Consider the following 26,132-nt stretch of genomic DNA (forward strand, 5'->3'; position numbering starts at 1 on the left):
CCTCACTATACGTTTGGGTCTGCCAGGACGGACCGGCATCTTCCCCCACCATCGAAGCCTACTCACCACCAGGTGGTGATCAGTTGACAACTCCGCCCCTCTCTTCACCCGAGTGTCCAGAACATGCGGCCGCAAATCCGGTGATACAACTACAAAGTCGATCATCGAACTGCGGCCTAGGGTGTCCTGGTGCCAAGTGCACATATGGACACCCTTATGCTTGAACAAGGTGTTCGTTATGGACAATCCGTGACGAGCACAGAAGTCCAATAACAAAACACCACTCGGGTTCTGATCGGGGGGGCCGTTCCTCCCAATCACGCCCCTCCAGGACTCACTGTCATTGCCCACGTGAGCATTGAAGTCCCCCAGCAGAACAAGGGAGTCCCCAGCAGGAGTATTCTCCAGCACACCCTCCAAGGACTCCAAAAAGGGTGGGTATGCTGAGCTGCTGTTTGGTGCATATGCACAAACAACAGTCAGGACCCGTCAACCCACCCGAAGGCGGAGGGAGGCGACCCTCTCGTCTACCGGTGTGAACCCCAATGTACAGGCACTGAGCCGGGGGGCAATGAGTATGCCCACACCTGCTCTGCGCCTCTCACCGTGAGCAACTCCAGAGTGGAAGAGAGTCCAACCCCTCTCGAGAGAACTGGTACCAGAACCCAGGCTGTGTGTGGAGGCAAGTCCGACTATATCCAGTCGGTAATTCCCTGCCTCACACACCAGCTCGGGCTCCTTCCCTGCCAGAGAGGTGACATTCCATGTCCCAAGAGCTAGCTTCTGCAGCCGAGGATCGGACCGCCAGGGTCCCCGCCTTTGGCTGCCGCTCAGCTCACATTGCACCCGACCCCTTTGGCCCCTCTCATGGGTGGTGAGCCCATGGGAAGGGGGACCCACGTTGCCTCTTCGGGCTGTGCCCGGCAGGGCCCCATGGGTGTAGGCCCGGCCACCAGGCGCTTTCCAACGAGCCCCACCTCCAGGCCTGGCTCCAGAGGGGGGCCCCGGTGACCCGCGTCCGGGCAAGGGAAACCTAGATCCATTTATTGTTTTCATCATTGGGGTCTTTGAGCCGTGCTTTGTCTGGCCCCTCACCTAGAACCTGTTTGCCATGGGTGACCCTGCCAGGGGCATAAAGCCCCAGACAACTTAGCTTCTAGGATCATTGGGACACACAAACCCCTCCACCACGGTAAGGTGACGACTCACGGAGGGGAGTGTGAAGCAGTTGGGATGAAAATCAGCACTTCCAAATCTGAAACCATGGTCCACAGTCGGAAAAGGGTGGAGTGCCCCCTCTGGGTCGGGGAGGAGAAGCTCTCAATTTACCGGTCGATCTACGTCCCAACCCTCATCTATGGTCGCGAGCTATGGGTCGTGACCGAAAGAACGCGATCCCGGATACAAGTGGCCGAAATGAGTTTTCTCCGCAGGGTGTCCGGGCTCTCCCTTAGAGATAAGGTGAGAAGCTCGGTCATCCGGGAGGGGCTCAGAGTCGAGCCGCTTCTCCTCCGCATCGAGAGGAGCCAGATGAGGTGGCTTGGGCATCTGATTCGGATGCCTCCTGAGCGCCTCCCTGGTGAGGTGTTCCGGTCATGTCCCACTCGTAGGACACCCCGAGGAAGACCCAGGACACGCTGGAGAGACTATGTCACCCAGCTTGCCTGGGAACGTCTCGGGATCCCCCGGGGAGAGCTGGAAGAAGTAGCTAGGGAGAGGGAAGTCTGGGCTTCCCTGCTAAAGCTGTTGCCCCCGCGACCCGGCCGCATCATAAGCAGTAGATGATGGATGGATGGATGGATGGATATCAGTGGTGTCCAAACTGCGGCCTGAGGGCCCATGGTGGCCGGCGACATGACCAAAAAAATGTGTAAGAAGATACAGTTAAGCCATTAATGAGGATGAGAATAACAATTTATCTTCAAAACACTTCAGTGAATAAAGATCATTCTATTTTAAGAGGCAACATTTGTTTCTTCCACTCAGTGCTCTCTGGCTAATTTATAAAGACATTGCATTAATGATCCTCAGGGCACTGAAAATTTGTCAGTTTATCATTTTTTTTTCTCACTGGGGCGATTGAATTTGGCTGCTGTTAAGTGCAGAGCTGGATCAGTTCTGTGAGAGAGAGGGCTCTTGGCCACCCCAAAAACTTGGGAAAAATCATCAACCATTTTCCTTAACACCTTCAACAGAAAGCTGATGAAATGAAGTCGGCACAGCAAACAATATATAATTGCTTTCGTGACTGACTTGAGCGTGTTTCAAAAATCAGTTCAGTTCGGTTCAGAAACTTTATTTATCCCCATGGGGCAAGTAGGACTTAACAGGCACGCTCTGCACATGAAACATGAAAAACAATGACGAACATGGGATACAGTGCAAAGGGCCTGTCGGTACTCGCTGTGTGCACAGCTCCCCGAGATCTTAGTTGAGAAAGAAAACCACGAGGGAGTGAGAGGGGGAAAAAACATGCTATCCACTTCTGAGGATAATTAAAGTCTATGAGAAAAAAGACCCCATCACGTAAACAAGCGTATGACCGGCGAGCTGCCCAGGCCATTCGAGCGCTCAGCAGAAGCAAACCAGGAATAACGAAGGCGGTGATGACAAGGGTGTGTATGCGCGTGTGATTGTCTGGTTGTGTGTGCGCGTGTCTGGCCGCAGCTGCTTCTTCAAGGTGTTCTCATGGAGACAGTCCTGGCTTATCAGTCAATGGCCGATAAGGAGGGGAGGGGGTGATGGTAGGGCACTAGCTTCCATGCGTACATTCTTCCAGAGGAAAGGTCCAGATAGCAGATGTTTTGGGAACGGCTGCCAACAATTCCAGACAGCCTTGAGTCCATGGCCTGTGTCTCTTCAATGGCGTCGATCAGCCAAATCCACAATTTCTTTTCTGAGCGCGGATCTCACCTTCTCCAAGTTGTTCTCCATCTTGCAGTGACGCTCCAAAACTGCATCCATTTTGCGGTTAAGCTCAGTCACCGCTTGGGTCCGAGTGTTGGACATCCCCGCCGTGCCATCCAGTGTTAAGTTTCGGATAAACCGAGTTTGGGGGGATCAAAAACAAGGTCTTCGTAGGGAAAAAGACAATTTAATGTCTCAATCGCACCGAAAATAAGGCGAGAACATAAAGCGCTGGCCCACAATAAGGACCAAGAGGCAAATTCAAATGAGTAACAAAAAGTGCTTGCACAAAAGAGCAAGGAAGAGAAATAAAGACCGCAAAATACGAACGAAAAACAATGTAACACCAGTACACATACAAAAGCCATATCATCAAAACAAAACAGTACTTACTCAAAAATGGGTACCGAGAACTATAACGCGAAATCACGACGAGGTCAAAAGCCAATAAGTCAAAGAACACCGAAGACAGCAAAACCATAGAACAATACTCAGGTGGGAGTTCCACCTGACCCTCCTGGGAAGGAAACAGAGGAGGTTGGTAACCATAAGCCGCCATGAAAGCAGACCGACCGGTAGCTGATGAGACGAGGGTGTTGTGGGCCTACTCCGCCCAAGGCAGGTGAGCCGACCACGACGAGGGGCGATGGAAGCAAACGCAGCGCAGAGCTGCCTCCAAGTCCTGGTTCATGCGCTCCGTTTGGCCATTGGACTGCGGGTGGTAACCAGAAGACAGACTCGCCGTGGCCTCCATGGCCAGACAGAAACGTTTCCATACCCTGGAGACGAATTGAGGACCCCGGACCGACACAATGTCCACCGGAATCCCAGGAAGGCGGAAGACGTTTCTCACGAGAAGGTTTCCTGGGCAGCTTGGACAACGAAACAAAATGGACAGATTTAGAGAAGCGGTCAACTATGGTGAGTATGATTTTCCCCGGGAAGGAGGCAGGCCGGTAACAAAATCCAGGGAAATGTGGGACCATGGTCGAGACGGAGCAGGCAGCGGTTGCAGCAACCCAGCCGGTGGTTGGTGGGCCGCCTTACTGCACGCGCAGGTGGAACAGGCCTTGATATAGTCCTGTGTATCGTTGCGTAGCTCCGGCCACCAAAACCGCTGCGACACGAGGTCCAAGGTCCGGTTCACTCCTGGATGGCATGCCACCTTAGACGTATGCCCCCACTGTAACACCTCCGCGCGCAGAGGTGGGGGTACAAAAAGTCTCCCTGCCGGACAACCAGCCGGGACTTGAATTCCGTTCTGGGCCTCCTTCACCCTACGTTCGACGGCCCACCTCAGTGCCCCCACAATACAATGGTCCGGAACAATGCTTTGGGGTTCGTTGCTCCTCTCCGCGGGATCATGGATACAGGAGAGTGCATCAGGACGAATGTTCTTTGAGCCAGGGCAGTAGGTGAGTGTGAAATTAAACCGAGTGAGGAGAAGCGCCCACCGTGCTTGGCGGGAGTTTAGTCTCTTGGCAGAGCGGATGAAGGCAAGGTTCTTGTGATCGGTCTACACCGTGAATGGCTCTTCGGTCCCTTCGAGCCAATGTCGCCATTCCTGCAGTGCCAAAACTAATGCTAGCAGTTCGCGGTTTCCCAGGTCGAAGTTGGCTTCGGCTGGGCTGAGACGACGAGAGAAAAAGGCGCAAGGGTGGAGTCTTTGGTCGACTGGGGATCGCTGGGATAATACGGCCCCCACGCCGGATTCCGACGCGTCCACCTCTACGACAAATGGATAGGATGGGTTAGGATGCTGCAATACTGGAGGGTTCGTGAAAGCCTTTTTTAAATCTGAGAACGCGTTATCAGCATCAGTGTCCCACCTAAAGGGGATCTTGACAGAGGTTAACCGGGTCAAAGGCAGGGCTCTCTGGCTGTAGTTGCGGATGAAACAGCGGTAAAAATTAGCGAAACCCAGGAAACGTTGCAACTGCTTTCTATTGGTCGGTGTGGGCCAGTCTACTACTACGGCCTTAACTTTGGCAACGTCAGCTCTCAGCTGACCCCTCTCGATAATAAAACCAAGAAATGAGATGGACTCGACGTGAAACTCGCACTTCTCTGCTTTTACGAATAAGCGGTTTTCTAATAGTCGCTGCAAAACTAGCCTGCCATGGTGCTGATGTTCTGTAAGATTCCAGGAAAAAATCAATATATCATCCAAATACACAAAACAAAATAGGTTCAGAAAATCCCTTAAGACATCATTAATGAGGCACTGAAAGACCACGGGCGCATTGGTTAGTCCAAATGGCATGACAAAGTATTCAAAGTTCCCTAAAGGCGTTTCCATTCATCCCCCTCCCGAATTCGAACCAGATGGGAAGCGCTTCGTAAATCGAGTTTGGAGAATATGGTGGCAGAGTGGAGGGGGGCAAACGCCGAATCTATCAACGGAAGTGGATACTTGTTCTTGATTGTGATTTCGTTAAGGCCCCGATAAACAACACACAGGCGTAGCGACTTGTCTTTCTTTTCGATGAAGAAGAACCCGGCCCCCAGTGGAGATTTAGACGGCCGAATGAGGCCAGCCGAGAGTGAGTTATCGATATATTCCTTCAGAGCCTCTTGTTTCGGCTGTGAGACCCGATATAATCGGGAAGTTGGGAGCGGGGCGTTGTCTATCAGGTCGACTGCGCAGTCATAGGGCCGGTGAGGCGGCAAGGACTGGGCACGGTCTTTACTAAATACTTAGCGCATATCATGGTAAATCATTCAGATTCCTCAAATGTAGGCAGACTCACTCACCAGTTAGCTTTGCTTGACATTCCTGCTGACGATTAGACAATCGCGACGTGGAATTTCATCGTGGTAAACCAAAGTCTTTTTCTTAATGAGAGTTCTCTTTCATGGCAACTACAGGACATGAGTGCTTTAAAATAATGTTTGCTCTCAAGTGCTGTAAATAAATGTATGCTATCAAGTAGTGGACAGTGTTATTACAACTTGAAACTGAAATGGCCAGCGGAAGTGTATTCAAAAATTCAGGGGCCACTCTGTGTCCCATGCATTGCCCATGTATGGTATATTGGATGCGTGAAATTACATACCATTTTTAAACAAATGAACTCTTATAGAAAAGGTCATTAACTCGAGTACAGCGCGGATTATTTTGTATTTAATTGCAATGTACTAGTTACTGTACAGACAAATGGGGATGCTTCTGTCAGCCTTTGTCATTCAGAAGAACTCAATGGCATCGGCATGTGTCTTGTCCTCTCGGACGTCAGCCAGCTTCAGCTCTTGACCCTGCGTGTGGCAGACTTTTGAAGACGCGCATGTGGAGGTGGTCATCTCCTCCCACGTACACCTACGGCCAAAGTATAAGAACGGCAACGGTTTGACACATGTAGAAATTGTAAATATGTAGTTGAAAATACATTATGCGGTTCATCGTTATGACGATGTCCTGTTTGGAATGAAATCCGTAAATAATGGGGTCTTTCATCGAGGTCATATCTGAACAAGGTCCTCCGAGATAATTTATCCGATCGTCGTCAAAGTTTGCCTTGTTTCATCCGAAGATGTTTAAGATGAAAGTCTCAAAATCTTTTTATTTTGTCTGACACTGTTGCCTTGGCAATGCGCTGTATCAAATGAAACATTTTCGTGTATTTGAGGGTGTGATGTTTCGATGAAACACCCAAAGTTTGAAAACGATTGGATAAAACCTCAAGGAGGACTTTGTTAAAATATGACCTCAGCACATAGACCTCACAGTGCGTTCAATTCCAGCTCCGGCCTGCCTGTGTGGGTTTTCTCTGGGTACTCCGGTTTCCGGAGAAATTTTGGACTCTAAATCAATGCTGGCCAACCCGCGGCTCTTTGGCTAGTTCAAGGCAGCTCTTGGGCTTTTACATGACAAGTGTCGAAAACACCTCGTCGTTGGCGCTGCCATTCAAACAACGGCGCCAAACACAGAACTAACTACGTCAGCCTATCATCAACCCGTTACTTGATTGACATACAGGGCAACCAATCGGATGTCAATTGAATCAGCGCTCATGCGCAAACAACGGTGCTTAGAGCTAATGATTGACAAACAGGGCAACCAATCAAATAACAACTGTGTCACTGCTCATGCGCAAACTACGGTGCTAAACGCTAAGCTCATCAGCTTTAAAGTTACGGGTGCCCAATACGTCAATTGCGATCGACCCGTAGCCAGCGGACTGGTACCAAGTCAAGCGCGAGCGTTGGGAGAAGGACATTGGGCGGCGGGAGGGGGTGGGGTATGTCTGTGTGTTTCGATTTTGTTCGTGTTCAGGGAAGTTCCGGCTCTCGCTCATCTTTGTGTCTGTGCGTGCCCGCACGTGCGGGCCAGCAGTGCGTGCGATGTGGCTCTTTCGGTATTGGTCTCTGACTGGCTGGCCACCCCATGTGTAGGTTGACCCAATGCATTGAAACGAGAGGAGTCATTGGATAAATGCTGGTTTTGTCCCGCACATTGGACGCTCAGCGTCTCTGGGAGTCTATGGGCGTTTATCGTCTGGCCAGGAAGCGCAGTTTTTCTGCATGATGATTGGATGAGCTGTCTCTTTTTGATTGACAGCGAAATGAGCCAATCACCCATCTAATGGTGAAGGCAACCATGTCGTTTTTTTGAAAAGGAACGGAGAGTTGAATTCACGTATGAATAAACAGACACATTTTATGATGTAGGCCGAAATTGAGCTTGCCCTCCAGAACAGACCAGCATCTGCCACTGAAAGACATTATCCAAGAAATTGATGTAAGTGAAAGTGAATGCTGATCGTAAGTTTCGCAATTTATTTCCCTTTCTTTCTTTCTACACTGACTATATGAAGTGTCAAATAGGTTTATGCTCATACTTATGCACTATTGGAATAAAAGTTAAGAGTACTCATACGTTTGTGTGTGCATGTGCACATCCGTTTGTGTGAGTGTGTGTGTGTGGCTGGGTGTGTGCGCGTGTGTGTGAGTGTGTGTGCGTGTGTCTGCGTGTGTGTGTGTGTGGCTGTGTGTGTGCGCGTGTGTGGGTGTTTACATCTGAGAACAATATTTGCTACAGTGAAAAAAACCCTGTTGGGAAACATTGCTGGTTGCAAACATAATTTTGTTGTAGAGGAGTTTCACTGTATTCGGTTAGTGTTTCTCCACAGACATCAGTAAATGTAAAGAAGACCCGCCAAAGCAGCCAGACCGAAAACTGTATCTAAAGACCCTAATGGGGGACAGGAGGAGCTTCAAGGCAGGCTGGTACCACATCCACCACTGGCTTGAATATTCAAAACAGTTGGACTCTGCCTCTTGTTACGCTTGCACACATTTTAGCCCTCCTAATGCTGTTTTTTTCTCATCACTGTAATGTTACGACTGCAATGGTTTCAAAGTTTTATCAAATAAAAAGTCAAATAAGATTTCAAATCTGTCTTTTTAGCCCTGGGTTGAATGTGCCCCTCCATCAAAACCCCTGGCCTCAGCCAGGCCCCCTCAGTGAAATTGATCTAGAACCGCGACTGGAAGGTGGGCGTTCATCCGTTGCATGCACAGCACTTACATGACCACCCACTTGACGGCCGAAGATAAAAACGCTGAAATGCCGTGTCAGAGGTTGTCGCCATGCAGAACCCTTCAAACCACCGCGAAAATTAAGTCCCACCGCATGGCTGTGCACAAGAGAGAGAGAGAGAGAGAAAGTACTTATAGTGCATTTTTTTACCATGCAATGCCATTCTGTTTTGTTTGTTTATAATGCCCTTGTTTTTTATTTATTTTTCTTCTTCAGTTGCTTCCATGAATTGGACTGGTGAGCATCGCGCTTTCAAGTCAAGTCAACTTTATTGTCAAATATGCTCGATCTGCAACATACAGCACAGATGACATCCCTTAATAGTGGAAACTGTTAAGGAATTATTCCGCTAGAAGTAGTAGTAGAACATTGTTAATGAATTTCATCTTGCTATGAGAACTATTGACACTAGTTTCTCCCCTGAACATCTGCTGAAGCAGTTAAAACAAAGAGTGTAGGGTGAAGTTGGGGTCCTATTGCCCCTTGATGATTAACAGTCCCCTGGCCGTCTTCTTTTGCGTCCCCCACATCGTAAAAGTCCCTGAAGGCTGTCAAGTGCCTTCGAAGAGTAAACCTAGTCTCAAGATTTGTGAACCAGCAGATATGGTCTGCACTTTGTCAAAATGCCAAGATCGAACTTTGCTTGACTTTCTTTGTTTCAGATTTTTACATAAGGGGAAGGACTGCCCGCCCCTAATTAACATAATTTACATACTATGCCTATATTTACGTGTGACTGAAGTTGCTCGGGGCTTCCTGATGAAATCTGAAACTCACAGGAGCCCGAATCGATTCGTGTTGCGTTGTGATAAACTGAAGAAAAGACTACGTGGTGTTGGGTCTTCTTCCACCTTATAGAGAGATAAAAGAACCTGTAACCAAGGAAGGGCCAAGAGCAAATTGACAGTTCCCATTCCTCAACAAAACGTTGATCAAAACAAACGTATATGTCTCTGCAACACAATGAGCGTTCTGCTTGCACTTCAATCTTCGTAGACATGATCTTGTACGAACTCGAAACACGATCTTCAACTCGCACTGCCAGAACTCCTTTAATTTTCAAAACATAATGAAACAAAATTGCATTATACCGTATTGGCCCGAGTATAAGACGGCCCTGATCATAAGACAACCCCCTCTTTTTCAAGACTGAAAAGTTTGAAAAAAGACTTTTTGAACACCAAATAAATTTTTATACAGAAAAGAATTACAGTACATCTGAAACAAATGATAACAATATATTTGAGAGAAAAAAAACATGTTATTTTGCCTCATTCAAATCTTAATATCTGAACATTTAAATATGTAAACTAAAGAATTCTCATTCTGCTTGGCTCTCGACGAAGGCGGACACTTTTTTTGCCCTACTCCTGCTCCTTTCACCCTCCCCCCCTCCTTACTTGCCACTCAGTTGAAGTGTAATTTGGAATTCCCTCTCTATTCCTGTAGGTGGCCTTAGAATGTCCACCTGGCGTCAGTAACACGATTCTATTCTATATTTGCTGGTCAGGGAGAACTCAGTTTCAGCAATGTGTGCAATCCTATAATAAGGTAAAGTGGCTGTTGCCGTCCATCACCAACAGCGCTGGTCAAGATCTCCTTTTTAGGACTGAAGTAAACTAGTAGATTGAAAACCGCAGCTGGTGCACAAAGCCATGACATCAGCTCCTTGCCAGGTATAAAAGATACGGGCCTGACAGGGGTGGGAGAGGCTTTTTTACATCCATGCCTTGGGCCACTCAACTTTTTGGAAGGACTTCACTCTGACATTGGTAGAATAAAATCTTTTCCCAATCAGCCGTGGTCCCTGAAGTGCTCATTCGTCGGGAAACAGCCACCGATCACCGAGTGTTTTTTGAAGACCAGCGAAGCAGCAAAAACCATATACCACATTTTTGGCGTCACGAACAGGATTCGTGTTCTCCAGGGGACCGTCCCGTCCGCTCTCTCCGCGAGCATCCAGCGGCCAGCCGACGACCTGTTTTGAGGTGAGTTGCTTACACTCAAAGTCGCCGCAACATGCTCGCTCTTGGAAAGGGGGGGAGGGAGCGTTGTCCCCCGCACGGAGGACAGTTAAACGGATCTGATGGGGCCACGGCGGGCTCCAGGGAAAGTTGTCTCACCTAGTCAAAAGCCGTCATAATGCGACTTTTGAAGGGGGAGTGGCCCCAAATAGAGACAGCGAAAGAAAAGTAAAATAAAAACAGGAAAAATAAATAAACAATAAATAAAAAGGGAACAGTAACAAAACGTTTTGGGAATTGTATGCATGACATGTCTGGTGAGAATGATAAACGAGAAGAAATAAACGCTCCAGGGAGGGCGAATGTGAAACAGGACAGGTTGTCGAGAACAACGCTGTTCGGCTGTCACGAGAAGAAAATAGTAGGAAGTCCCATAAAACGTGGACGTGGAAATTAGTCGTTTCAGTGGTCCCGCGGAGGATCGAAATTTTAGCTGTGTGATTGTGGCGGAAACACGGGTACGATTGAACTATGCTGCGACAAGATACGGGTGAATCCACACGGGCCAGGGGCTATAGCCGAGATGTCCGGTGGGAGCCTAGTCTCTGCCAAAGTCCAGCGCAAAAGGGAGGTTGCGTCGACCGCGTTTGGCTAATAGGAACGAGCGCAACTTTGGCATCCGTACCGTGAAGTGTGAGAGTGGATGAAGGAAATATCCGGCCAGGTCACGGACCTGTGGGCCGAAGAGAATGATGCGCGCGAAGCCACGTCGTTTGGGCACTGATCGAATTAGAGGTGTATATGAGTTATAAGGCTTGTCAATTTAAATGCTGGTGTAAGAGGCCCCCAGGTAAAACGAAGGACTGGCGGTTTTTGAATATTGATTAAGCTGATACGATCTGCTTGCGGTTCGATTCCTCTATGGGGACGTGTCATAATAGCATACACATCTGTCAAAGTTTGATAAATTTGAGCCTGTACAGACCGCGTTTGGGAAATAGGTGCTGGACGGCATTGTGTGTGTAGAGAAAATCCCTCTGTGTGAAAAAGGGAAAACGTGGCAATGAGGCCTCTGGAGTGCAAGGATTGGTATACCTGGGGAAAAAAGTATTTTGTGTGCACACTTAAGTTAAATTCTGCAGAAAATAAAGGGGAAAATATAAAGCGCTATTAGAAACGAAACGAAACGAAAGTTAAGTAAGACGTGCGTATTTGTCATTGCATATCTGCACTGTTAAACACCAAACTGCATAGCCGCAGTTGGCAAACAGCAAAACGTGGAATGGATTCGAATCCTGCCCTGTCTTCTTTGTTCGTGAGTGTCTGTCTGTGACGTGTGGGATCCCTGTGTGTGTGTGTGTGTATGTGTGTGTATGTGTGTGTATGTGTGTGTGTGTATGTGTGTGTATGTGTGTGTGTGTGTGTGTGTGTGAGTGTACCCATGGGTGTGTGTAGGTGAGCGTGCGTGTGTGCGCGTGTGCGCGATCGTGAGTAAGTGTGTGTGTGCTCTTGAGTGCGAGTGAGTGAGCGTGCTTGTAGAAGAAACGAATGGAATGGATAGGATAGTGTGCTTCTCGGTGCTCTGGGGCGCGTGCCCGCCTGCGGTGCCCGCTCGGGGAGGGGAATCTGGCTTCGGGGGCGGGACAGGGAGTGGCCAACCTGTACCTGCCCACCGTGTTTCAAGGCTAGGCACTCCCCGTGTGGGTGACGTGGGGGCGGGGCGTGGGGCCAGAGTTGTGCCCATTTTGGGGCCTACCTTGCTGGTAGCGAGAAAATGCGACAGGATGATGGGGGACGGCATGCTGAAGGAGCAAAAGAATGCATGACCAACTGTGGAGGTCCTGAGGTAACTGAAACCCAGGAGAATTAATGTGCCACAGCTGTCTAACAAGAAACAAGAAGCACGGGAATGCTACCTAACGACACTAATATAGATGTGCATGTATGCATCTCAAGAAAGAGTGTGGCCCCTCATAAATAATACGAGGGTCAGCTGGCGCCCCCTAGACCCTCTGGGAGCAATGAGAAATTGGAGTTGCAGAAAAGCCCGACTTGTTAATTTAAATTAAAGACAGAATGATAAAATTAAAAACCAATTATTGATATTGCTCTCTGGGGCTCTCCTCAATACTTCTGATTTTCTGTTTACATAAAAGACCTGAGAACAGGGATTGCATAGCAGACTGACTACAGACTGATCATCATAAACTTGTGAACAATTGTTTTTCAAACAAGGTGTCATCTCCAACATAAGTTGAGTGCGGGTACAGAAATAGCGCGGACGGAATACACCGGATCGAATATCAATTGAGACAGCCGGTCTTAAGGGGTCCATCTGAGGTTGGCAAAATCGTATGTGCATTGTTTAATTGATATTGTTATCTGCAATCAAAAAAAAAAAATGGGGGAAAGGAACTATGCTAGTCCAATGGTGACCACCCCCATCGAGGTAGTGCGGAGAAACTACCCGCTCATTAAGGGGGTTAAAGAAATATCCAAAAAATGGAATAAAAGATGGCCTGACATCGAGAGGCCTTGGCCGGTGGAAGGGACTTTTAACAGGGAAGTAGTTGAGACTATACGTGTACTAGTATCAGCTGATCGAGGGGCAGAACGTCACATTAAACAAGCTCCAAGAGATGGCCCACCGGAATCAACTCGCACATAGCAAGACACCAGAGGGGCACTTTAATCATTGTGTAGGCTCCACAGGCAGGTTTGTAAGCACAAACCTACAGGAAGGGGGATAACACATACTAGCCGTTTTACTGGCCCCCACCCGAATCCCTTGTGTGCCAAGCTTCCCCCTGATCTGCCCAGGGTGGTTCATAAACAATTGGTAAAAGTAGAAAAATGTATGCAAATTAAACAGGATAATGAAAGCATGAGTGTTTGGGATGCGACCACTTTTGTAACTAAGGAGACTGAATTGACGAGGCAAATATTGCTGGATTTGCCTAAAATTGACTATGACATACAGTTGTGGGCAATAGACTGGCTTAAGAGTAAGTATTTACCCAAAGAGATTATGGACCTATTAGAGGGAATAGCCTCTTGCAAATTGACTAGGTTGAATGATAGAAAATCAGACGCGCTGAGTTCCATTTATCCAACAACATTGGGTCCTTCACAACAATTGGCGTTTGAATTGCTATCTGAGGTACACCCAATGACTTATTTGGTTAATTGTATGGATGCTTGGGTGACTGTCACAGGACAGGACCCCAATAGTCATCCATTGAATCAGGCTTTGTTCAGGCAAGCAGTGCTGGGGGGTTGTCCGTCTGATGTGCAGAAAATGATGACTAACTCTCCCACTCTCCCCACTTCAGATGACGTGAATTGGCGAACTCATTTCCTGTATTATGTGCAACAATCTCAAATGAGAGCCGAGGAAGAGACTGAGAAAACATCCAAGCTACAGAACAACTTTTTGAATTCACAAGTACAAGAGGCTAAGAGAGCCTCCAGTAATGCATGCAAAAAAGAGAAACTTGGGAGATCTTATCAAATGTCAATCAGTGTCTCTCAACAGGCTCCACCACGGCTGATCACACCCACACCGCAGCTCCAAGCCACACCTCAACATTACGGCCTGCCCACAAGGCAGGGCCGAGACGCATGGCTGGGGGGAGGTCTGAGACGGGAAGGTGGGCGTGGACGAGGAAGTCACGGGAGCCAAGCTGGCTGTTTCATTTGTGGTGATGTGAATCATTGGACACGGAAATGCCCGCACCGCCGGCACCCACCTTTTCATCAATCAGGCTATGATCAACAAGCTCTGACTCCTCCTCCGCAAAACCAACAACAATGACAGGATACGGCACCCCCACATGCACAATACCCATCTGCTCCATGGGTACCTGAATCCCCAACAATAGGGATCACTGCTGGCCTCACTGAAAGACTGTCATGAACTTGGACATGCTGGACCACACTTGCTCCCAATGCCTGCTGATACAAGGCTGACTGTTGCTAAAGTCAGCCGATGACCCACCACTGAACTCTGTCTTCCAACAGTATCAGCTTTGGTCTCCTTAGACTTCCTCCATATGACCTTACCATCCGCTGATCGTTCCTTCCCACTGCACAATGCTTTTGACAAACTAGAGATTGAACTTTATCGCATGGCCTGGTTGGGTGAAACACAAGGCAATTTGTTTAATGTTCCCTCCCCCTCAATTATTGTAGGTCCTGAAGGGTGTGGCAGCCAGAGTGGACCTGTCAGAGGATCTCATCTCATTGACTGGTATCTAGGCCTGACATGGCCACTCAACTTTTTGGAAGGACTTCACTCTGACATTGGTAGAATAAAATCTTTTCCCAATCAGCCGTGGTCCCTGAAGTGCTCATTCGTCAGGAAACAGCCATTGATCACCGAGTGTTTTTTGAAGACCAGCGAAGCAGCAAAAACCATATACCACACAGTGTATGTGCTGTCCTTGTGCTGTCTTCTCCTAGCCTCCGCCGTATTTTTCATTCTAAAAAACAAACCATGGAATTGGTTGGCTGATCTCTTGATGCAATTGACAAGATTTTCTCGATGAGAAGAGCAGTCAGTGGGGAGGTTGCTTGCCCCTGACATTTGCTGCTGGGCACACCCTAGATCCATGGAGGAAGCGGAGAATGGTGTCAATACTGTCCGTTGAGGAGGAGGAAGACATCTACATTATCGGCCTCCTGATAGCAGGTATGCTGCAGTTTGGTGTTAAGTGTTTCCTGTTCTATCGCAAAATCCAACCGACGGGAGCGGCTTTATAGGAAGTGAAGAAGCTGCCGGTCATTCTCGATGGTCTAGCGCATGCATGTCCAAAATCCGGCCCGGTCGAATTTCATCCGGCCCTCGGCCCCTGTCATAAAATCAGTGCCGTCTGGCCCGCAGGTTGGGCGCAATGGAACACGTGTTGCATTGACTGAGGTCTCGTAGACTGGTGGGTGATGTTTCATTGAGTATTGCTTCCCTCTAGTGGCTAAATGAGTAATAGCATTCACTAAATGAGTAATAGCATTTAGACACTAGAGGGCATCACTCATGAGTTAACAAGACATCACTCCGTGTTTATATTGACTGATATGTCACATTTCAAATGATCCTTGCAGTTGTGGATATGTGTATTGCTTGTTCATTTCCCTGTTGTTCGAGTCAAAGTTTTTGTGACTATTGAAAAGTCATGGTGATACATTTTATGTTTCAAATCAATCCATTTGCACTCAGGAGACTTCTGTTTAAGAAAAAGTCAAGTGAATAAGCAGTTGCATGTGATACACCTGTTTCAAATGAACCAAAAGAAATTCTTAAGATTGTTGAAATTAAAATAAAAATGGAAATGTGAAACAGACTGGCTTACTAAGATTTGTTGAACAATATTGTTGTTCAATGTAAAGAATGTCAGCCAAGGTCGGCCCCCCGACATTTTACCACGTAAAATCTGCCCCCTTGGCAAAAAGTTTGGACACCCCTGGTCTAGCGCAAATGTCCAACACTCAGACTCAAGTGGTGACTGAGCTCAACCGCAATTGCTGTTCTGGAACGTCTCCGTACGATCGACAACAACAGGGAGAAGTGGAATTCTCGCTTCGAAAAGGAATTGAGGATTTGGCTGATCGGCGCCAGTGAAGGGATACAGCCACGGACTCAAGGCCACCTGAAATTGTTGGCGGCCGTCCCTCCAAAACAAACAACGCTATTTGGACCCCTTTCCCCTGGATGGAAGGTATGCACGGAAGCCAGTGCCCCCACCATCACCCCCTCCTCGGCCAAGGACTGATAAGCCAGGACTGTCTTCATGAGCAGACCTTGACGAAGCAGCTGCCGCCTGTTCACGCATACACTTACACAACCAGACAATCACACGCGCAAAAACATCCTTATCATCACCGCCTTCACCGTTCCTCTTCTTTCCCCCCACCACGTGGAACGATCTGCAGAGCGCACGGAGGACTGTGCAGCTGGTCGGACGGGCCGCGTTGCGGTCGCACCTCACCTCCCCCTTCTCATTACATGTTGTGTCCTGTGACTTGTTGTAACTGTCATATGTTTATTTTTGTGCTAGGGTCTTTTTTTATCCTGAACTTAAATAATCCTCAGAAGAGGATAGTTCGAGCGTGTTTTTTCCCCCTTTTCCCTACCTTGTGGTTTCCTTTCTGAACTTTGACAGTAAATTTCCCTATTGAGGGACAAATAAAGGATATCTTAATCTTAATCTTAAAGTGCAATCACATTCAAAAATGAATGGCTTCTGGTTTTTGAAATGTAAATTCCATCATAACGTCTCCTCAGCTGCCGGTTAACCTGGCCGATCTTTGACCCACTTTCCCCCAGGTTGTCGCTACATTTCTCTATTTTCTGTGATCTATTCTGTTATTTTTTGTCTTACCGCCATTTTTTATTTTTGTTCTTCATGCTACCACTATTTTTCTTTTTATTCTTGATGACAGGGGTTCACTTTGGCCTGGGAAGTCACGTTCAGCATTCGCTTCAATGATACCTAGCTCCATCTAGCATTGTGAATAATGTATAGATCCCGAATCTAAAACGACCCCTAGTTTTTCAGTATTGTTTCATGCAAAAAAGACACTTTTATGTTCGGGGCAATATAGACTTTTCACTTTTTTTTTTTACCTTTTATTTAACCTACAAATGTGTATGTGTATATACATATGGGCAGCCCGCTGGCAAGTGTTTAGCACGTCGACCTCACAATGCAGAGGACATGTGTTTCTATCCCGGCTCCGGCCTTTCTGTGTCGAGTTCGCATGTTCTCCCCAGGCCTGCGTGGGTTTTCTCCGGGTACTCTGGTTTCCTGCCACATTCCAAAAAGCATGCATGGCAGGCTTATTGAACACTCTAAATTGTCCCTCGTGTAGTTGTTCGTCTCTGTGGCAACGGGTTCAGGGTGTCCCTCGCCTACTGCCCGAAGACGCCTGGGATAGGCTCAAGCAAACCCGGCGAACCTTGTGAGGATAAAGCGGTTCAGAAAATGTTTTTATGGGAACACTGCCACCAGGTGGGCACTCAGAGAACAAAGTTCCTACGGACATCCATTTCATGAATGATCAATCCAGCCGGTGAAGAAGGCTGGCTGTGTTGTCTCCTGGTGCCTGCCCACCAAGACTTTATGCACCCGCCCCCTAGCCCATTTGGAAGCACGGATTTAGAAAAGCAACGGTTTTAATTTTATAAATAGATTTTTTTTTTATCAACGTAGCAATTTTTATATGTCAACAGAAATTTGGGTGACCACTGATCGCAGTTTTTGCACATGAGGCTCCGTTTAGAGTCCTCCATTACAGATTAAGACATTGAGCGTCACTCTACGACAAGTGAGGAGGGACACAAATAACAAAAAACGGCAACTAAAGAGCTATTTGAACTGTTTTATACAAATTTCCAAGGGAGCCTCAAAATCTTGGGAAATTGAATATAAAGATGCACGTTATTTTCCTTTTCCCTGTCAGATCTTTAGCAGACAATTGTTGAAGCGGGTTGCAGCAAAATGTAAGCCCAATTTGCTATACAGTATTGTATGTGGTTTTAATATGACCCAAAAATTTGGCAAATACCGTAAAACTAAGCTGGAGTAACAACAAGTTTTGCAGGGGAATGCCCTCCATTTGAAGAGCTACCAGTGATAGTCGTCAAACGTCTAACAATTCTGACAGGTCTTCCAGTCAGGTTTCAAGACGATGCATAGCACGGAGTCAGCCCTGTTACGCGTTTCTAATGACATCCTCCTGGCAAATGACTCTGGAGCCCACGTGTGTCTGGTTTTATTGGACTTAACTGCAGCATGTGATACAGTGGATCACAGTATTCTGCTGACTCGTTTGCAGCACTTGGTGGGCATTGGCGGCAGTGCTCTTGAGTGGTTTAGGTCCTATCTAGCTGACAGGACCTTTTGTGTCAGCCTTGGTTGCTCTGAGTCACGCACTGCTCCCCTGTCATGTGGTGTTTCACAGGGCTCAATTCTGGGGCCTCTGGTGTTCTCGTTGTATCTGCTCCCATTGGGTTCCATCTTAAGGAAACATGGTATTCCCTTCCACTGCTATGCAGATGACTGCCAGCCCTATGTCCCAGTGAGCAAGAAAGACCCCTTCTCATTAAGGCACTCCTATCCTATCTGGAAGAAACCAAAACCTGGATGGCACAAAATTTCTTGAAATTCAACGAAAAGAAGACAGAGGTGATATTGTTTGTTCCCTGTGGCCCTTGTACATTCCATCCTGTAGACCTGGGCCCCCTGTCTCCTTATCTGAAATCAACGGTCTCAAACTTGGGCCTTAAACTGGACAGTGATTTCAAAATCGATCGGCAAATTGGTGCAGTTATTAAATCCAGCTTCTTTCACCTTAGACAGCTGGCCAAAATAAAACCTTTCCTCTCACATGAACACTTTGAGACAGTAATTCATGCCTTTGTCACATCCCGGCTCGATTACTGCAACGCCCTGTACTTTGGAGTCAGCCAGTCCTCCATCAAGCGCCTTCAGCTGGTACAGAATGCCGCTGCTCGCCTCTTGACTGGTACTCGTAAGAGGGAGCATATAACTCCTACTTTGGCATCCCTTCACTGGCTCCCCATTCATTTTAGAATTATTTTTAAGATCCTCCTCTTCGTTTTCAAATCTCTGAATAATCTCGCGCCACCTTACCTCTCAGAGCTCATACGCCCCTACACCCCTGCCCGGCGCCTCAGGTCTGTGGACCAGTCTTTGCTGGACGTACCAAGAACTAAACTGAGGCTCAGAGGGGATCGAGCCTTTTCTGTTGCTGGTCCATCTCTCTGGAAATTTGGTAATAGTGCGGAGGTGGGAATAAGCAGTGCGGGTGATGGTGTTGATATGTGAGTGGAAGGTGAGCATGCTATCCAGGATGACACCCAGACTCTTGACCTGGGGTTCAGTGGGACACTAAGGAGCTGTCGATGTTGAAGGAGAAACTGTTTACTTTAGATAAAGCGGATTTAGTGCCAAGAAGGAGGATTTCAGTTTTATTAGCATTTAGTTTAAGAAAGTTTGTTGTGAACCTAGTTTTGAGTTCGGAGAGGCAAGAGGTGAGGGAGGGGGGTGGGAGTATAGAGTTTGGCTTGCAGGAGAGGTAGGGCTGGGTGTCATCAGCAAAGCAGTGAAAGTGGATATTACATTTGCGGAGAATACGGTAAGGAGGCAGGAGGTAGATGATGAAGAGAAGGGGACCTAAGACAGATCCCTGTAGTACACCTGTGCTGACTGGGGAGGGCTTTGAGGTAAAGGATTTGAGGAGGACAAACTTAGTGGGGCCGGTGAGGTAGGAGTGGAACCAACTGAGAGGAGTGTGGGAGAGACCAATGGAGGAGAGTCTATTGAGGAGGATAGGGTGAGAGATTGCGTCAAAGGCGGCGCTCAAGTCTAAGAGGATGAGGATGGAGACTAAACCGGAATCAGATGCTATGAGGAGATCATTTGCAATACGGATTACGGCAGTCTCTGTGCTGTGGCGGGGGCGGAAACCAGACTGAAGGGGTTCATAGAGAGAGTGGAGGGACAGGTGGGAGTGGAATTGAGCAGCAACAGTGTTTTTCTAGGATTTTCGAGATGAATGAAAGGTTGGAGATGGGGGGGTGGTTATCGAAGTTGTTGGGGTCAGAGCCATGTTTTTTCCGTTTGGGGGTGATAGCAGCGGTTTTGAAGAGTGATGGGACAATACCAGAAGAGAGTGAGGAGTGGATAATGGCAGATATGAGAGGAAACAGGGAAGGAAGGCAGGATTTAACAAGTGATGAAGGGAGGGGATCGAGCTGGCAAGTGGTGGGCTTGGATTTGAGTATGAGGTTGGATAATTCAGCAGCCGTGGGCGGAACAAAACTGGAGAAGAAATGACAAGAAAAAGGTTCAGACGGTGATGGATCTTAAGGATTTTGTGATTGAAGTGCTCCATTATGGAGTTGCAGGTTTCTGTGGAGTACAGGTGGGGGGGGAGAGAATTTGGTGGCCGGAGGATTTTGTTCATGACGGAGAAGAGAGTTCTTGAATTTCCTTCATTGGAGAGGATGAGGTCGGAGTAGTAACTGGATTTGGTGTGTGCAATTTGGTCCTTGTATTAAGTGAGATGGGTAGTGTACATGTCCTTATGGATGCTGAGACCGGTTTTCTTATAGAGTCGCTCAAGTTGGCGCTTATTTTATTTCAATGACCTAAGAGCGGGTGTAAACCAGGGGGCAGATGTAGAGAATGAAGCAGTCCTGGTCTTCAGGGGGCGAGAGAATTTAGAATATTTGTGAGCAGGCGTTGTACTGAGCGGTGAGGTCATCCGGGTTTGAAAGGGAATCTGGGGCCGGGGAACGGTCGATAATGGAGCAGAAGGTGTCAATGTTGATATTTTTGGTTTTACGAAAAGAAATTAGGTGGGAGGTTTTGATTGTAGAGAGACGGAGTACGGTGTTAAAAGTGAGGAGGAAATGATCGGTTTCAGGAAAAACATCAGCAGTGGGCTTGGAGGGGGAGAGGCCAGAGCAGCAAATCAAGTCCAATGTGTGGCCTTTGATGTGGGTGGGGAAGTCAATAAGACGGTGTATCGCGAGGCTCTCCAGGTAGGATGTGACGTCTCTGGTGAGTGGCAGGTCGGGGTTGTCCATGTGAATATTGATATCTCTCAGCAAAATTTAATTTGCCGAGAGAGTGGATAAGTGTATTGATTGTCCCAGTGTGGGACAAATAAAGGATATTTTATCTTATTAGGCTGGAAAATTCGTTGACAAAATTGCTATGTGGCTTCGGGGGGCGATAAACTGTGGCAGTGATGGTTGGCGAGGGTCCAGGGAGTTTAAACACCAGGCATTCAAAAGAGCTTGATGCAGGGACGGAGACAGGCAAGACTTTCCACTTCTCGCTGTGGATTACCGCGAGGCGTCCTCCACGGCCGTTGCCACGGGGACGGAAGATGTAAACAAAGTCGGGAGGAGTGGAGTTGTTCAGAGCAGCAAAGTCGTTTAGGTTTCTGTTAAAACGAGGAAGTCAAGTTTGCGTTCGGCGAGGACGTCTTGGATGAGGTGTCCCTTGTTCGTGAGTGAGCGGATGTTCAGCAGTCCAAAGTTGACGGCGGAGGTGTCATGCTTGACGGCGGCAGTGCTGTTAGGCGACGTAGCCAGACGGGCTACTGCATGGTGGTTGGACTTGCGGCCGCAGTTTCTGGGAGGGTGTCGAGAAGTGGACCAAGTCGAGTTGATTGAGCCAGGGTTTTTATACTGTCTACGCGACCCGTGGTGAATGTAGCGACGTCGAGGCAGGCCAGCGATGTCAGGATGATGGTGCAATTCCGGAGGCGGAGGCTCCGGTGCAATCCTCCGGATACGGAGAAGATCCGCGACAGAATAGTGGAGCAGTCCTGTCACTGGATGATGGCAGAACGTCAGGAGTATCAGGAATAATCCAAAGGCGACGAAGTTGTGGCGCCCCATAAAGAGGGAGAAAGGCCGGTGTGGTGACAGCTGGTAAGCTTAGGCTACCGGCGTTAGCCTGTGGACTAAGTTATGAATTGGGGTTTGATTGGTCAGGTGACGTGATGATTCGTTACATCAATCACAATCAAGGAATATCTGAGCTTTGAAAAGTTTGGAGTGAGAAGCGGCGACATACACGCCAGCATCCTCTCACCCCAGAAGCTTTAAATACCCATCAACTCCGGTGAGTTTAATAAGCGTTTTGGGGGTTTTCCCCCCATATTTTTAGCTCGTGGTGTGCCGCGAGATTTTAACAATGGGAAAAAGTGTGCCTTGGCTAAAAGGTTTGAAAAACATTGCTTAAATGAGACATAAACATGCAATGCTCAGGTTTTTTTGAAGTGCATTTGTTCCACAGCAACAAAACATGGACTCGTGCAGATTAACGGTCAAGAAACCCCCCATAGACAATATGTCGATTGAAGAAAGTGGGGCTTCTGATCTGGCCGCGGCGGTCACATCATTTCAGCCTCACGTCCTTCAGCAACAGGGTATCCCCGATCGTTAGTGCCGTAATGCTTTGCGGGTCTCCAACCCAGTTCACGACCTCCAGCTGCTGGGCGCCGTCGACGCTCAGGTGGAAGCGGTCGACGTGGCACCGGATGATCACCTGAATGACACGACAGCAGTATGAGCAATGTGCTGGCGAAGAGCTCTTTCACTGTCAATTCTAGACAAAACGATGGGCTGGTTGTCAAGAGGTCTCTGGTATATACGTATAGTGCACTGAAATTGATGTAAATGACCATCAGACCACCTTGCTGTCCACCAATAAACAGTTACGGCAGTCATGGAGATGTATGCCAAATGACACCGTCGACGTCGTGATTGAGCTGACCTCAAAGTTGTGTCCAGGTCCAAAGAGGAAAGAGTCCATCTCTTTCTCCTCGATATTTTTGGTCCCATTCAGGTCGGCGGTCAGAAGAATCTTTTCGTCTTTCACGCGAAAGACCAGGAGCAGTGCAGTGTCGTTGGCCGCGACCAGCTCGAACATCAACCTGCAATATTTACTCATTCAGGTGTCTTCAAACTAGGAATGTACAAAAGACAATTCGGTCGGCTTTTCGATGTGTGGGTTGCGAAACGATTCAAGGACGCTTCGTTGTGACAGTGACCAATGATGCGATTACATTTGGCATCAGTTCAAGAGAGAATAGTGCAACAGATTTTCAGGTTGTCACTTGATGTGCATTCAAATCAACTTGTCAGGCCTGGCAATGTGCCATTTCCTTCTGATCTATCTCCACTAAAAGGTCATTGCATAGGTATCTCGATACATTCCAAAGTAGAACATACTCGCATCTTTAAAAAGATAACACGGGATCTTCCGGTTCAAAACAATTTGTTTGACGCACAAACATGTCGCGGGAACTGAATTCCTTGTGGGAACGGAGGTTGGGAGGCTACTTACTCTTCGGCCATCGGTATGACTTGTCCTCTGATGGCGATGCTGCTGCCCACACCGAGCAGCCCCAAAAGGTCAACTCTGAATCCATCCTGCGCGCACACGATTTGTTACAGTCAAAAATGAAATTCAATAACAGTCCAATGTTAGAACTACTCCTCGCTCTGAAAAAGGGCTGTCGTGCATAATACACACCACAAGTCCGAAACTCACCGGATGAGGCGCCAAAAGAAGTAGAACCGGACCTTCCGCGTCATCAGGCATGTGCGTCAGAGAAGAGTTTTCACTCCAGTGTGTGACATTACCTGGTCCTGATGTTGGCAGCTGGGGAGGAGGACACGTGGGAAGACTGGGACAGGTAGTCATAGGAGGATTAGTCGGACAGGTCAGACGGGGGACAGGAGGACAGGTGGTAGGAGGGGCACAAGTAGCACAATGACACTCAGGACAACTACAAGGACGACACTCCAACTTGGGACAAGGACACTTATCACAGGTGCACGCAGGACATGTACAGGTAGGACAAGGGAAGCCATGGCCTGCAGGAAAGGAATTTAGGTTGAGCGCACACATTCCCTAAGAGGCCAAGTACGTGACGCATTCATGACTCTCGGACCTTTTTGACAAATGAATGGCAGGGCTTTGCCGCAATCCATGTCGGTGAGACGTCGGTTCCCTCTCACCACAACGCATTCATGGTGCCATGGCTCAGGATCCCAGTCGAGGAAGTCCTGTACATTACAAGGGACGAATGTGATTTGAGCATGTGTCGGTTTCAGGACATGTTCCTCATAGCCCTTGTGACACTAAACAACCACCTCGACAATTATCCAAAGTAACAAATGATTTTTGGGGAGCCTGGACTAGAAATGTAATGAATGACTTGCTCATTAAGATTTTTACACTCTTTTGATAAAAATAGATGATTTAACACGTACCCAATTCAAGGGGCTGCAGAGGATTACCCTCCATTTCTTGGGTACATTTGACCCGAGTTGTTTCACTGTTCTATAGTCACTTGTATTCTTTGGCATTTGACTCAGCATGACTTAAGATTTGTTCTTGGTTTTGCTGTTCGGTGCTTTCTACCGTCTTTGTTACCGATTTGCTTTACTGTTTGTTGGATATGTTAATTGCTCCATGTACAGCACTTTGTATGCAGTGATGGCTGTTTGAAAGTGCTCGAGAAATACAGTTGAGTTGAGTGTACATGTCAATAGACTCCATGCTGCTGGTGGTTGAATTTTTTTTCAAAGTACATTTTTGCAGCTAAAGCTTATTACTGACACCAAGAGCAAGTGTGTGTGCGGCATGATGTCCTTTATTTTTGGATCCTTTGACTGCCTAAAACATTAGGTTGAGCGCACACATTCCCATCAAATGTATCTTCCTGTTGTGTGCTTTTCTAGCCTTGTGACCTTGGTTTTAGTCCGGGTTTTCTCATCTTATTGGCAAATTCCAACAATGTCCTTGCAATAAAGCTTCACCAGAGTTTAAAATTGATTTTTATTGTTCAAATGTTTGGACGCCAGTACGCTGTCAGCACTTCACTTCCATCCACTTCCATCAATGTTGATATTTCCACCTTTTTCTTGTTATCACCCCAGATCTTACTTTTTGCCAAATAAATAAGAATGCCAAATCATTCACTTACCACAGAGCTTCCGTCAGTAAAAGAAAGGGACTTCCTCCACCAGAAAAGCCAATAGCGGTACCACCCGATATGCATTCCCACCCATGTGTTCGCGGAGCCCTCGCTCAGGCCTTTGGGAAAGGCGAACAACAACAACACTCACAGCAATTAGTTTGAGCACAAGAACACGACTCACATAGGTGGACGTCGTGAAGCATTGTGTCCTGCCATTGGCAGGACTCCCCAAATCTTAATGCTCACCATTCAAGAACACCACCTCGTGGTGTGCGTGGAAGCTGGCCAGGTGACCACCCTGTTGGACACAGTGCTCCTCGGCCTGATGCCAACATCTGGGCATGCTGAAGAAGCGGAAGCAACCCGTGCCATATCTCTTCCACAAGCCGCTCTCAACGTCTGAGGACAGACACATTTTGAGCGGTCGTTTGACAGGGGCTTTCATTCAGGGGGTGCTCTTTGTATCAGCAGGAGGTGGCTTGGCAGTCTTTTGGCCAACCGCTCCTGAGTCTTCTTCCTTTCATAACTTTGCTGCGGTGAATTGGGAATTTCTCCATTGTGAGACTAATAAAGGTATTTCTTATCTTATCTTATACAAGCGGTGTCCAAACTGTGGTCCGAGGACCCCTAGTGGCCCGGCACATGACCCAAAAAAACGTCTAAAAACATACAATTAAGCCATTATCATGATAAGAACAGCATTTTTATCTTCAAAACACTGCAGTGAATAAAGATCATTCTATTTTAAGAGACAAAAATAGTTTCTTCCACTTTGTGCTTGATGGCTGATTGATCCAGACGTCACATTCCCCATTGTGGGACAAATAAAGGATATCTTACATTAATGATACTCGGGTAACTGGTCACCTTCGTTTTTTTTTTTTTTTCTTTTTTGGTTCTGTTTATGGCCAAGCGATTGGGCTGTTGTTAAGAGGGGTCTTAGGCACCCCCAAAAAAATCAGCTACTTTCCTTAACACCTTGAACAGAAAGCCGATGAAACGAGCAGTACAAACAATGTATAATTTCTTTCTTGACTGACTTGAGCTTAAAAAAGTTGATGAATTTTAAGGGGGCCTTTCATCCTTCCATTTTTTTTTGCATCAAACCTTTGGACATCCCTGTTGTATACATGACAGACTTGCAGAATGAATCATATTAAAGTTAATACAAAATATCGACTGGTAAATAAAAT

At 47.5% G+C, this 26,132-nt stretch overlaps 1 protein-coding gene across 3 annotated transcripts in view; it reads right to left on the reverse strand.

Annotated features, from left to right (window-relative positions):
* LOC127593070 (brevican core protein-like) overlaps positions 1 to 26,132 on the reverse strand; it is a 71,364-nt gene that overhangs the window by 20,608 nt on the left and 24,624 nt on the right. The window contains exons 3-9 of one of the 3 annotated variants that reach the window (XM_052054285.1): positions 25,186 to 25,338; positions 24,946 to 25,055; positions 23,908 to 24,022; positions 23,487 to 23,830; positions 23,298 to 23,383; positions 22,725 to 22,884; positions 22,205 to 22,496 (exon numbers count right to left, since the gene is read on the reverse strand). In XM_052054285.1, the coding sequence (XP_051910245.1) occupies positions 22,347 to 22,496; positions 22,725 to 22,884; positions 23,298 to 23,383; positions 23,487 to 23,830; positions 23,908 to 24,022; positions 24,946 to 25,055; positions 25,186 to 25,338 (1,118 nt within the window). In that variant the 3' untranslated portion in view covers positions 22,205 to 22,346. Of the gene's footprint in view, positions 1 to 22,204; positions 22,497 to 22,724; positions 22,885 to 23,297; positions 23,384 to 23,486; positions 23,831 to 23,907; positions 24,023 to 24,945; positions 25,056 to 25,185; positions 25,339 to 26,132 lie in introns of those variants that run through there. The other 2 variants (XM_052054287.1, XM_052054286.1) reach the window with 2 other exon arrangements.

This window comes from Hippocampus zosterae, chromosome 20, assembly GCF_025434085.1.
Source record: "Hippocampus zosterae strain Florida chromosome 20, ASM2543408v3, whole genome shotgun sequence".
NCBI classification, from domain to species: Eukaryota; Metazoa; Chordata; class Actinopteri; order Syngnathiformes; family Syngnathidae; genus Hippocampus; species Hippocampus zosterae.